This window comes from Calypte anna, chromosome 10, assembly GCF_003957555.1.
Source record: "Calypte anna isolate BGI_N300 chromosome 10, bCalAnn1_v1.p, whole genome shotgun sequence".
Taxonomy (NCBI): Eukaryota; Metazoa; Chordata; class Aves; order Apodiformes; family Trochilidae; genus Calypte; species Calypte anna.
In genome coordinates, this window is record NC_044256.1 from 13,131,918 (window position 1) to 13,145,301 (window position 13,384).

Genomic DNA, 13,384 nt, shown 5'->3' on the forward strand with positions numbered 1-13,384 from the left:
GGCAGGCGCAGGCAGCTCCCGCTCCTCCGCTCCCGCTGCCTCCCCTCCGCCTCCCTATTTATATCCATCTTCCAACCGCTGGCGGTGCCCGCACTGTTTACAGCAGCGGAGCTGCTGACTCCTCCCAGCCGGGGACGATCCCTCCAGCCTGGACGTATATCTGCCACGGGCGCTTCGATGCCCGCATGCAAAGGTCTCCTCCAGCTCGGGGGCTGCGGGTTCCCCGGGGGAATGGGGAGGGGGGAAAGTCTCAGCCCAGGGGATCTGTGCAGACCCCCGGAGCACCCGGCTGGGTTCACAAACCCCACAAAGTGTGCAGCTGGGGCGACAACTGCATCCCCAAGAAGGGCAGGGGCTGAGGCACGCCAGACCCCGATGTGGTTACGAGGGCTTGGCATGCCTGAGCCCTTCCTGGGCCCCTCCGGCACCCTCACACAGGGGTGTTCACCTGTGCTGTCCTGTGCCTGGCATATCTATGGAAAACACTGTAACCCAGGGGTTGCAAAAGTTACCCTGACAGTGAGGAAGCAGAGTAGTACCGGGATCTTCACTGCCCACCACCTGACCAAATGTACCTGTAGTCAGAGCTGGTGGTGAAAGAAAAAAAAAACCTTAGAAGGTGCTCTGACAAGACATGGCCTCAAGGAAACCCAGATGCTTTGACCCTCGTGCGCTGAGACTGTATTCCTTGCTTTTGCAGGTTCCTGCCTGGGTTCTAGTCTCACAGGACATGGCTCCTCCTGTGGAAGGACCACAACACACTGGTTTGTTTCCTGTGAACCAGGATATCACTTTATATATATATATATATATATTTATACATATATATTTATATATATATATATGCTTTAAAATACATCATAACTGAGCTTCCCGGGGAAGCTCATAAAAATTGCTTAAGGCAGCCACTGCCTTCTCCCTCCCAGAGTTGACACACAATCCCTTATCCCTCATCACAGACCAACACCCAGCTAGGATGAGCTAGAAGTGGGCAGGCAACAGTGCCAACCACTGCTCCTGCCCGGGGCCACAACCAAAGAGGTGCAAAGCCACAGGTGCTGCTGATCTCAGAGACATTTGTATGCCATCATCTGGCCAAACTGTTCCAATCTGCCACCTCTGAAATTTATTCTGGTGCAAGGTTTCTTCTGACAGAAGGCACAAAGAGGCTATAGTCATGTTAATAAGGAACGAGTACTGACAGACAAAATATGGGAACAGACTGGAAGCAGCCATGCCCCACACTCCAACAGCTCTGGAGTAGAAGCAACACTCACGGGTATGCTAAACAGAAACCATCCACACTCCTACAGCTTGTCCTGGGACCCAGGGTATTGCTGAATCTGAACTTAAGCATCCAGCCTAGAGAAACAAATCCAGATAACACTCCCTCATTTCAATACTCCATAAACATAGGGAAACATTAGAGCTGCCATGCTTGCTACCAGCTGTTCATCTATCATTTAATGCTGGCACTTCTATTCCTGTCTCAAATAGCTTTTGTCATTTTTCTTTCCAAAATAAGCAGCATTACTCAGCATTGAGCCTCCTTCTTATCTGAATATGACATATATGAATGCAGGTCATGGGAAAACAGAATTATTATCAGAATAGGAGGATGGGCCAAAATTTTTTTTGAGAAAAATATATCTACCTGTGGAAGTTTCAGGCAGGACAAGGCAAATAAGGAGTATTTTTCCTTAAACTCCCCTGAGTAAATTATCTGAATTCAATTGTTCCATAAAAGCAAAATTTGAGGTAGAAGCTGAACTGAATTTTCATGTTACACCTGCTGTGGCCCTAGAAATCTCATCCATCTTTATGTGAAATATTTACTCTTTGGAAGAGGTTTGCAATCTAAACAAAAGGCAGAAATTATTAGTCTACCATTGTAACAGTGGAAATGACTATAGCTTTTTTTCATGCTAAATTTTGTGGAGGCCTTATGAAATAGTCAGCAAAGTTATATCTGTTTACATGGGCCTTTTCCTGAACAAGAATCCAGTATTTTTAAGGTGCAAGCAATGTTTAAACCCTTCAAGGCAATTTTCCCTCTATAGCCTGAAAATCTATACAAATACACTGATTTAATCCTCGTTTCAGAAAGAACGACTTTCAGGTGAATTATTTCAGTGCTGTTCTGTTCCATACTGAGTTTTCTGTGTCCCAAGCAAGAGAATTTCAGAGTAACTGAGACTGAACTTATCATCCTGGTTTTCTAAAGACCTCCATCTCATTTTAAAGCAGAACAAAGAAGTGCACATTGTTTTCTGTAGTTTGGTGCTCAGAAGCTATTTTCCTTTCACTCTTTTCCAAGCTCCAAGTTTTCAGATGATCTTTGATTTGCAGCAGCACCAGTTTAAAGCTTGCTCCACAGCCCTCAGATACAGGATGCATCCTCAGCACAGGAATATTCCCAAACATCCTCACGCCTGCGAGTGGGAAATCATGACTAACACACACTGCCTTAAACATACACGGCTGGTGTAATGCTTCCTCACAAAAATAACCAAACCAATCCCTCCTTCCAGTGTAACTGCTGGTTATAAACTTAAATCGACCTTTCTAACAAACAAACAAACAAAAAACGGGTCATTTTCTGTGTCGGGCTACCAGGTATGAGGCAAGTTTGGCTGTCTCGTGTCTCAGCAACAACATGCCTTAAATGCATAGCCTTACAGACACCGCTGTAACAGTCTGTAACAGGTATTGATGATTGGCAAGGTTTCATTTTAGGGCCATGGCAGAAACCAAACCTTCTCCAACTGAGTTCTCCAAATGAGTTCCCTGAGCCCAAACCCCTCTTCCCAGAGGTACACAATAAATCCCCTTTGGACCACAAACCAGAGGTACACATGTTGCACATAAATGAATGCAGAGGACGGTTCCTCCCTTCGGAGTGATTTCTCCAGGCACACACCCTCGCCGGAAGGTTTCCTGTTTCCTTCTCTCTACTCGGGGAAAGGAAGGAGAAGCGGAGTCAGCATCCCCTGGGCAACACCCCGTTCCCACACACCAGGGAGCCGGAGCCATCACGGGATAACGCTGGCTCTGCAGGCGCGGAGCTCTCGCAGCGGGGCCAGCGCCAGCTCAGGCAGACCCCCGAGCTCCCCCCGAACCTCCCTGCCCGGAGCTCCCCACTCCTGTGGGCACCGGGAGAACGGGAGCAGAGCCCGGCGGGGTGCGTCCTGCCCCCTGCCCCTGCGGCTCCGCGGCCGGCCGGGAGGCGGCGCCATTGCACAGCGCTGCCCACACCGCCCTGTCCTGCTCGCACTGATACCCGCACCCTCTGCCCATACTGCTCTGCCCTGCCCGCACTGATACCCGCACCCTCTGCCCGCACTGCCCTGCCCTGCTCGCACTGATACCCGCACCCTCTGCCCGCACTGCTGCCCTGCCCTGCCCGCACTGATACCCGCACCCTCTGCCCTCACTGCCCTGCCCTGCCCGCACTGATACCCGCACCCTCTGCCCTGCCTGCACTGCCCTGCTCTGTCGTGCCCGCACTGCTGCCCTCACCGCTGCCTGCACCCCTGCCTGCCCTGCCTCACAATGCCCACACTACATCCTCCCAGCCCACTACATCCAGTGGGCAGAGGACACGTGCCATTAGCTCCTACCTTAGCACTGATTAAGAAATAAGGTTCCTTTTTTTTTTTTTTTTTTTTCCCTCCACTTTAAATATAAATAAGTAAATAAATTTAAAAAATAATCGATTTTACATTTTCAATATTTCAATATATCATGGCCATATTTCTATAGGGAACTCTCAGCGTGGAGCCAGCAAGTGCAGCACATCAGGTACTGGCACCCCAAGGAAGCAGAACACCATTAGAGCTGCACTCAGGGCCACCATGGACCTGGCAGCCCCCCTGAGCCCTGCACTGCATTCCCACAACGTGGCTTTTAGTGCCTGTATTGACTCCCACAGACTCCTTATAATGGCCCCTCTGTGGCCACTGCCCTCTGCACGTTCTACCAGACTTTATCTAGCATCAGATCTTCTGCAGACAGCTACTGCTTCCTACCCACCCTATCACAGACTTCCTGCTTAGGGCTGAGAGATCTGAGCCCTGGCTTTAGTTCAGACAACACTGATGCTGAGTAACAGCTGCCAGTACAACACAGGACCACCGTGTTCTGGACTGCACCCAGTAATGTCCACCCCTCACCAGCACCCTTCAGCCTTGCAACACAGAGCCCAGTCCCATGCCTTCAGCCAGCACCAGAAAGGACTTGAGATCCAAAGCCACATCTCCTCATTATATACCTACCACTTCACTCCACTTTGGGCTTTAGTGGTCTCCTCCTTGGTATAAGCTTTTGCTTCTTGAGCAGAGAAAATGCCTTGGACTGCTGAGCTTCAGACAACACTCCCAGATTCCTGAGGAGCTGAAGCAACCTGTGTAGCAAGAATGGCTTTACCTTGTGCTGGGCCACCTTGAGAGGACTGATACAAATTTTGGGCAGGTTGTCTTCTTCATCACAGTTATAAAACCGAAAGAGATTCCAGGCCAAACCAGGTCTGAAGGTATCCATTAACATATGTGGAAAGTTTAAGAAGTATGTCACGGGACAAGTGCTTTTCTTCTGGTTTCTGGCCCAGGTGCTGGCTTAGCAAACTTCTCCTTCCCTGGTGACTCAAGAGAGAGCTGTTCCTGAACAGGATGGAGGGTTTGTATGAGCCCAAAGTCCTGGGAAGGGTTTTCTTACTGTGCAACAGACCTTCATAATCTGTCCCACAAAGAACTGTTGGGATTCAAGCTACGTTCTGAAATAATCACAAATACAGTAAAACTTATTAAATATAAACAGAAAAAAATCCTGTTGTGGTTGTTTCTTTAATTTATATAGATATATATCTACATATATTAATGTTCTGCTGTAGCCCTGGATAGAGTGCAGAATGCTACAGTGCTTTGACAAACTCACTGCATGATCGCTGCACAGGTTTGTAGGTTCTATAAAGTAGTAACAATTATCTGCAATTGTTTATGTGAACTAATGTTTTCTGTAGTGCTCAGGAAAACTATTTTTGCTATTCATACATTCACTCCAAATCACACAAATTCCTAAATAAAAAAAACCCCACAAAACCAAACAAAAAACCCTCCACAACTCAGTCACAAAAAGACTGTGTACTCTTCCATGTAAATTTTCTGAAAAACATTAAGAAAAATTGTGATTCCTATTAAAGATTATAAAAGCCTTTTTCATACTTTACTAAGAATGGAACCTTCTACCCTCCTGCTGGGCTGTTTTGCACATCAGGTCCTGCAGGTTTCCAATAGATATAGATTGGGTTTAAATACTTTAGTTTTAGTTCCTAGGTGATTTTAGTTTCTCTCAGGTCTCTGCCTGCTGATAAAAGCCATTAGCCTGGTATACCAGGGCTAAACTCTGTCAGCTCAAAGGCCACATTAGCCTCACCCTGAGGCAGGAAGGTACCAGTATGGGAGAATCAGGACCCTCTGGAGTTCAGATTTGCTCTGAGGCAGTGCCCCTAATAAGCTCTCCTTCATTGGGGCTGAACCTGAAGCCCCTTCAATTTACACCCTGAGAATTGATCAATGAAACAATTAAATGCAGCATAAAGAGGCTGGTACTAGTACTAGTACACCTGCAAACACACAAGAACACTCTAACAATTAAAAGGGACAAAGAATCCAAAAGTTAATTGCATCTTGGCAAGAGCATTTGAAACAGGTATTTTTTTAACATAACAGCACACTGCTAAAGACTGAAGGTAACAGTCCTAGGAGCCTCAGAATGTGCCTGAAGCCTTCCCTCTCATTGCTAAGCAGAGAACAAGATTTTTAAGAATGTTCTTCTATTTCCTAGAGGTGGATCCCAGTCCAGCGTGCTTGAGATGCTTCAGCTATTTTTTCATTTAATTTCATGATTAAGGTTATCAGCTTGAAGTCGTTGTGACTTATGTCCAGGGGACTACTTGCATATTGTGCTCATACCAGGTAAGCATTCCAGTATTACACTGGAATTCTACATACCAAAATGCACAATTTGGGCTGTAAGTCATCCCTGAAACACACCCCTGTATTACCTAGAAATTGAAAAACATGACTGCTAGGACTACTGGATGGCAGTGGGTAACTCAGGAATATGTCACAGCACAAGCAGCATTTTGCATCTTTACCACATCTTTCATTCAGAGCAATCAATTGCCATTGCAAGCAGCCTATTCATAAGAGTCCTAGAAGATCAATGAACTCTTCCACCAGTTTACTGACATGAAGGGGAGCAAACCACTTGTGTAAGGTCTCTGGGAGGAACAAGGAGAGAGGAGAGACGAAGGAGGAAGCAGCTCCAGGAGGACCTCAGGAATATCAAGGTCCATATTACCCTCTTCTCCCCCACAGATGGGCTGGGGGACAGAAGGTCCATGCTGAGGAGAACTGCACCCACTGCTGCCACCTAACTGGAGCCAGCTCGAGCCGAAGGGAAAGGGCTTTGGGGCAGATCTAAAGTGCCCCTAAATGCACCTTATGGCACTGCTGAAGCTGAGTGACCGGAATTGTAAGCAATGTTAAATCTTTAAGCAGATAGGCAAGTAGTTCTGTCTGTTCTTAGCTTTGTTTTTTAAACTCCTGTGTAAAACGGTATTTAGAAGAAACAAAAATTTGGATCAATGTCTTGTCTTCAAAGGAAACCCTTAAACTCTAAAAGCCTTGAAGAATTAAAGGAAAAAATAAATTCAGGGCCTGTTGCATGCAGTCACCTCTAAAGCCACAGTCAAATCGTGCCATCTATCTGTGTCCTGGAGCCAAACTGGAAACCAGCGCCGTGTTTCCCTTCCGTTTTTTCATCAGATAAAATGAGGGTTAGCCCGAGCTGCCACGCTCCTCCTCCAGCCGGGACAGCCACAGCCTCGCTGGCAGCCGGGGTATGAGCAGCAGCGGCCGAGGCTCAGAGGAGACAGGGGGGGGTCAAGCACCTCCCCTGCCCCCAGCAGTGCCCACCCCCCCCCCCAGCACCGCGGGGACACTGTCACCGTGTCACTACTGACTCTGGGCACCCGTCGCTTGCGTCCCGGGCCGGCAGAGCAGCAGCAGCCGGGAGGCGGAGGGGCTTCTCCTGCAACACAGACACAGGGGTTGGCCCCGCAGACACCCTCACCCACCCCTGCCCCGCTTCCCATCCCCGCTGCGGCAGCTCCTGACCTGGCGGCATCGCTCCCTGGGCCCGTCCGGCCCGGCCCTGCAGTATGCCCCGGCAGCCTCCGGGGCACCGAGCCCAGGAGTCTGGGAGCCTGCCCAGGATTCCTCCCCAACCTGGACACAAGGGCAGGTTATGTGGAGAGCGGCCACCGGCACTTACCGGCGCTGCCCGGTGGCACGGAGGGAGCGGAGATGCTCGGGACTCTGCCCCAGGGAACAAACTGCAGCCGTGTCCCCCCAGGCAGCGCAGCGGGGGCAGCGCTTGGGGCTGGGGCCCCCCCAGGGCAGCTCACAAACCCAGGGCATGGGGTGGCCCAGCCCAGGGCTGTCCCTCTCCCCCGCTGACCTACAACCCAAGGTTTTACTGCAGGAAGCAACGCGCTGTCTGCCCCCATGCCCGGGGCATAAGCAGCCCCAGAGCACAGCAGGTCTGCCTTCAGAGCAACCAGAAAGTAATTTACAATTAAGGTGCTGAACCTCTGAGGATCGCCTTGGTTTTTCTTCTTTTTTGTTGTTTTCCTCTTTTCTTTTTCCTGTGCAGGCAGCAGGCACATCACTCTTAACACTTCCTGCAAAATTAGTTTGGTCACCGCAGGAACCCATTTACAAAACCAGACGTTGCCAGAGGCGAAGTGGCCAAGAAGTGGTGGTCCTCACTCTCCTGCTGTCAGCACCAGCCCGTCCTTCTTCCCGCTGTAACACAGTTATGAGATCCAAACATTGCACGGCTGAAACATAAAATCCCCCTTTTATACTGACACCCACCTGAACAAAGAATTGCTGCTGGATTCTGGAAGCAATAAACAGCAAGCAGGGAGTTTCTCTGCTTGACCTCGTTTCCAGCAGTGGAGTGCCCACCATCAAAGGGCTACCCCACCCTTAATCAGGGCTGGGAGTACAAAACGACAGATTTGCAACAAAGGAAACTTCAGGCCTACAATGGCTGATAAATTCCACAAAGTAGCTTATAGGGAAATAAATGAGATCATTAATTTATATTCATGACTATAGGATGAATTCATATTCATGGACCTAGAGAAGAAAACATTTTCCAAGAATAATTAAGATTTACTGCTGAATGAATAACCAGAGGGGGGGGAAAAGTGCATTAGTTTTCTACTTCTATGTTTATCATCACTTAAAAAAACCAAGAACATGAAAGAACAGGGAAGAACACAAGAGGCAACAAGGGTTAAGGGGTCTCCATGCAAATACAAGTTAAATTTCTAAGTTAGAAAGGACGGATATCAAACTCTTAAGAAAATTCTATCTTTAAAGTCCTAACAAGTATTTTCCTCTGGCTTTTTTCTAAGTACAACTATAAGACAACCACTGGTAGAAAAACAGATGGGTCTCACCTTACCTGTCTGAAAAAAAAGCTGTTGCATCATACATGGCTGCACTGTGTGAACAAAGATGGTGTCACCCAGGAAAACTGGATAGAGCATCCACATCAAGAAAAAAATGCTAGTGATCATTTACACCCTGGAAGACCCGTTGCATAATTTATCCAGACACAGACAGCCGTTTTTACAGTGACACTTTGGTAGCTCTAAAATATGCATAACAAGTTCTTGTAAAGGCCTACATTATATATGTAAATGACAGAATGGCAGCAGTTTGCTGGAGTAGAATACTTTTTAACCCAATTCAACGTTTCTTTCATAACCTCACATCATCCCCCTTTTCCATAATTTAAAAATATCCATTCTAACCTTGTTTTCTTTAAGGAAATGGGAACCTGAAATACTCTGGCTTATAAGTAGTTCCATGATCTGAATGAATTTTTTCAGCTAGTAATTCTGATGCTGGCCAGCAGTAATATTTTGAAATGCCTGAAACAGGGTTGCTTTGATAGAAATTTACAATATAATAGCAGCTCACTGCTACTGTTTTACTTTGTCTAAAAGGAACGTTAGAAACTATAAACATTTTAGATTTCAGTTATTATCTACTGGATGGAAATAGGGCTACAAGGAAAATTTGGGAATGAAAAAATAAGGGAACAAACTGGTAAATAAATAATTGAATTAAGAGAGAGGGAAGAAGATCCATACCAGTGGATCACTAATTAGTCATTAACATTTTAATAAACAGCAAAACATCTGTAGATGAACTTTGCAAAGCAAGCAAAGATAAAGAGAAGTCAGAATAACAGCAAGGCAACTCTGAGAACTTGTTAGGTAGGAATTTGGACAAACAGAAGACAGCACAAGGGGAAATTCATGTGCAGCCTGAATACTGTGAATGTGGCTGCATGTGAAGAGATCAATGGACATCTATGACAATGCTGAATTCAAGTTTGGGATTCTCATTAACAGAATGAAGGAATGCTGGTGAAAAGCAAAGCAAATGCAAAGACAAGCCACAAAATGACTACAGGAATGAAACTAGTAATTAAATAAAAATCATGATAGGGGAAAGGTTCAAAGTACCAGTTCGTTGAAGTAAAATGGTAGCTTCAGGGGGCATGAGGAAAAAAAAATTGTTGGCTGAAGTTTTCACAGCAACACAAAGTACAAAGTGGGTTTCAAAAACCATTGCCTAATGAAATAAAAATTCCCCAGAGCAGTACATAGAGGCTCACACTTTCAAAAGTTATCTTGAATACCTACACCATGGACATCAACTTTTGTTTCTACAGGGCTAGAGTCCCAGGAAGAACACAACAAATGTAGGAAAGGAAGAAAATTCACTGTAGGTTTATGAAGGTGAAAACTATGAAAAAAAAAATGTGATGTGTGAAAACTTACTTAACATACAGGAGGAAGTAGCAAGCTTGAGGTGATGATTAGGCAAAACCCACCAATTTTGGCTGGGATAGACACCAAGACTAAAACTGGGGGCCCTGTTGCCTGGAGCATTTAAAACTCACACCTGGCCACCACAGATGCACAAATTCTAATTCTAAGGACATGGAACAGGACAGGTGTCCTCATATCCCCCCACTCTATGCGAAAATATCAATTTTTCTCCTTCTACAGTAGCAGGGCCAAGTGAACAATTAAAAGCAACAGAAATACTTACAGTGCTGAAAGTTAACTGCAGGTTTCTTAGGACTCAGGACAACCATGTTCAAACATTTCTTTTAGACAACGCATCACCATTTCATTACTTAAAACCATCTGAAAACCACTGAAAAGTAATCTCTCTCAAATGTGATTTACATACCAAGCCTCATGGAAATATGGCTTTATACTTTCAGAGAGCTTTCCTTGAAAAGAAGGAATTAAATGAAATGCAAGTTATTTGATCAAGTAATATGCACTTTCTACTTTCCTTGCGTGTGTGAAAATAAGATTCAGAAGTTCAGTTAGCTCTAATCCATGCATCCTTTATTCCATTACAATCACTGTGTTGCATTCTAGCAACAGGACACAAACTGCAATCAATCGCGATCAATTTATACAACAATCTGAGGCTTACAGTACATTTAAGGCCTTTAAATTTGGAAAAATTAGACCTATGCTAGTAGTGTAACAATTTTTAAGTGTCTTGCATTTCTGATGCATAATCTGTGCGATTCCAGTGTCAAAGAATCAAATTACTTCTAAACTAAAAAGATCATCTCAATGAAAATTTAGTTACATAAATTCATCAAAACATAAATGTGTAAATTTTTTTTTTGTCCTGGAAACTTTATAAAACTTTAATAGCAAAATAATATAGGGATAAAAACATATTTTAACAAAATGTATTCAATCATATACAAACCAGAATTTTGCAGTTTATTGTAACTAGACTTAAATTAAAACTACCAATTAAGAATCTATGCACAATGTAAATTCGAATATGTACAGTACTTTTAAAAATTCTACAGGAATGCTTTACAGAAGGAAATGTCTGTTATGGCTATTATTCAGACCATCTGAATATTAAAATGAGTTTTCTAGTAGTAAATTTACACATTTATTTTTAAACAAAAGCAATTTTGTCCCTAGTTTCTTTAAGAATATTCCAGTTATGTTCATACAGGTAATGGAGAAGTTGTTACAGAGTTTAGCCCCATATAGTAGTTTGTTTACTTCCAGGAAAAAGTGTATTTAAATAATTTACTCAGGAAGATCAGTAAGTTAACAAAAGAACACTAAAAGGGAGGAGGGGGAACTTCATCACAATAACTTTCCAGTTACAATACCACAGCTAGAAACTTTTACAGAGAAAGGACTCTCTCAGATTGAACCCATGACTGATTGTTCAGAACAAGCTGTAGCTCATAACAGATGTGTTCTCCACACTGAGAACACTGAGTCTTTGTAGGACAGAATTATAAATGATCTGAAGTGAGACAGATAGAACTGATCTTCGATTAATACAGCACTAGGTAAAAAGTGTCCCCATAAGCAGCTAGTATTCCCACTTCCTTCAGGGCAACGAAGCTAGAAATTGCTGGAATTACAGTAGTTGACCATATCTGTGTGCATTAGTAGAATAATTTCCAGATACAAAAGACAAATTTCATCAGATGTTTGATTAGAACACCCCAATGACAGGGTATTTCTTCATAGTATAAAGCTATTACAGCTATCCAGTTAAAGCATGTGCAAAACCAGGTAATTTCTTCCGTTCACAGTAACTGAGGTAAAATCAGGTAGGCTTCTTCAGGAGTTGGGAAGTTCATGAGATATGAACTGTTTTAGTCTCTCTAAGTACTGTGCATAAAGCTCTATGTCATTATGCCCAGCCCCTTCCACCCAGAGGGGCTCTACTGCTCGTGGACATCGCTCGTACATGGCCAGGCCGTGGGAGAAATCGATTACCTCATCTTCAGTACCATGGATTACCAGCACAGGAGAGGTCACCTTAGAGATCTTGTCAATGCTGGGGGATGGAAAAGTAAAACAGAGCTCAGTTTGAGGCTTTAACTTCTGTACCATTAAAGAAAGCAAGCTTAACTATCAATACATGATCCAGTTACCAATGCACATTTTTAAATGGCTGCAAAATACTGGAAATGTGCCCACGTGCTACAGAACAAGGTTCACTCCCAAAATGCACCCGTAAACAGAGCCTGTACTGCCATCACCATCATGCCACCAGTTCTGACAACAAGCTCAAATGAGCAGCAGAAAACATTTGGCACAAAAAACCCCAACCCCAACAAAACTAACCACAAACAGTTGAGTCTACCACAAAGACCATTGAGAGGGAAGCAAGGTTCCATGGGACATGCTGCCAGTGTGGACTCTTCACATTCCAAATTATCACCTTCCAATTTAACAGATTAGGAACTAATTAGCCACATTCCAGCCACAATACTCATTAAATAATAATAAAAAAGCTTTAGCTCATAAGGTTAGAACCTGTCTTTAAACCCACAAATTAAAGCAGATTCAGCTAAAGAAGAACAATCTGTTCTGCAATCAAATGGCAAGAAAGAAAACTGGGAGAAGAGCATTACACAAGGATATTTAACCACAAGCCAGAAGAAATACACAGGAATTTACATCATGCAGCAAACTACCTTAGTTTTTTTCCTTCTTTTCCAGCTACACTGAGCAGACCTATAGTGATTACTAGTGATTACTTCTCAGAGGAAAATGAGTTCAGAGGAAAGGAAAGAGTGACAAAGGCACCTTCACACCTACAAGTCCAGGTCAGACAGTCCCAATTATGGAGCAGAGGGGTAGCACATGAACTTCCAAGTGGTGAACTGCATCCTTCTCTGACTGCCCATGAAGGCACCAGTCTTTATTTCCAGACTGCTGTTTCATGTTGGTAGTTACCAATAGTTCCCAATTAGTACATAGCCTCCAAGTGCTAATGAACTTTCAACTTCCCACCAGTTCCACTTACATCAACAAAGGAAGGAACTGGCTCAGGATATTATGCAGAATATGGGATGAAGTGGATGGGAAAACAAGCATTGGTAATACTTGATTTGACAGAAGGACAATCCAAACTCTTTTTGCTATCTTATAAAAGGTGTTCAGATTTTCCTGCCTCCAAAGACCAATAAAACATGGAATTTGGTAAGGTGAGATTTTTACTAAGCTATCAAAACTGCTTAAAATTATTTTAAAATACTGACGCCAATATACACCGAGTTAAAAACAGGCTTAAAGAAGCTTTATGAAAATACAAAGTTGATTAAAAATTAAGATGCAGACTGAAGCACTAAACCTCATGCATATAAGTCTCAGCATCTAGCATTCTAGAGAAATGTCACTGGCATTCCAGTAAACAGTCGAGTGTAAACACATTTGTCT

At 44.3% G+C, this 13,384-nt stretch overlaps 1 protein-coding gene across 1 annotated transcript in view; it reads right to left on the reverse strand.

Annotated features, from left to right (window-relative positions):
- Nucleotides 1-10,492: 10,492 nt before the first annotated feature.
- ABHD17C (abhydrolase domain containing 17C) overlaps nucleotides 10,493-13,384 on the reverse strand; it is a 28,057-nt gene continuing 25,165 nt past the window's right edge. Inside the window, exon 3 of the mRNA XM_008491981.2 lies at nucleotides 10,493-11,996. Within this exon, the coding sequence (XP_008490203.1) occupies nucleotides 11,777-11,996 (220 nt within the window). The 3' untranslated portion in view covers nucleotides 10,493-11,776. The remainder of the gene's footprint in view (nucleotides 11,997-13,384) is intronic.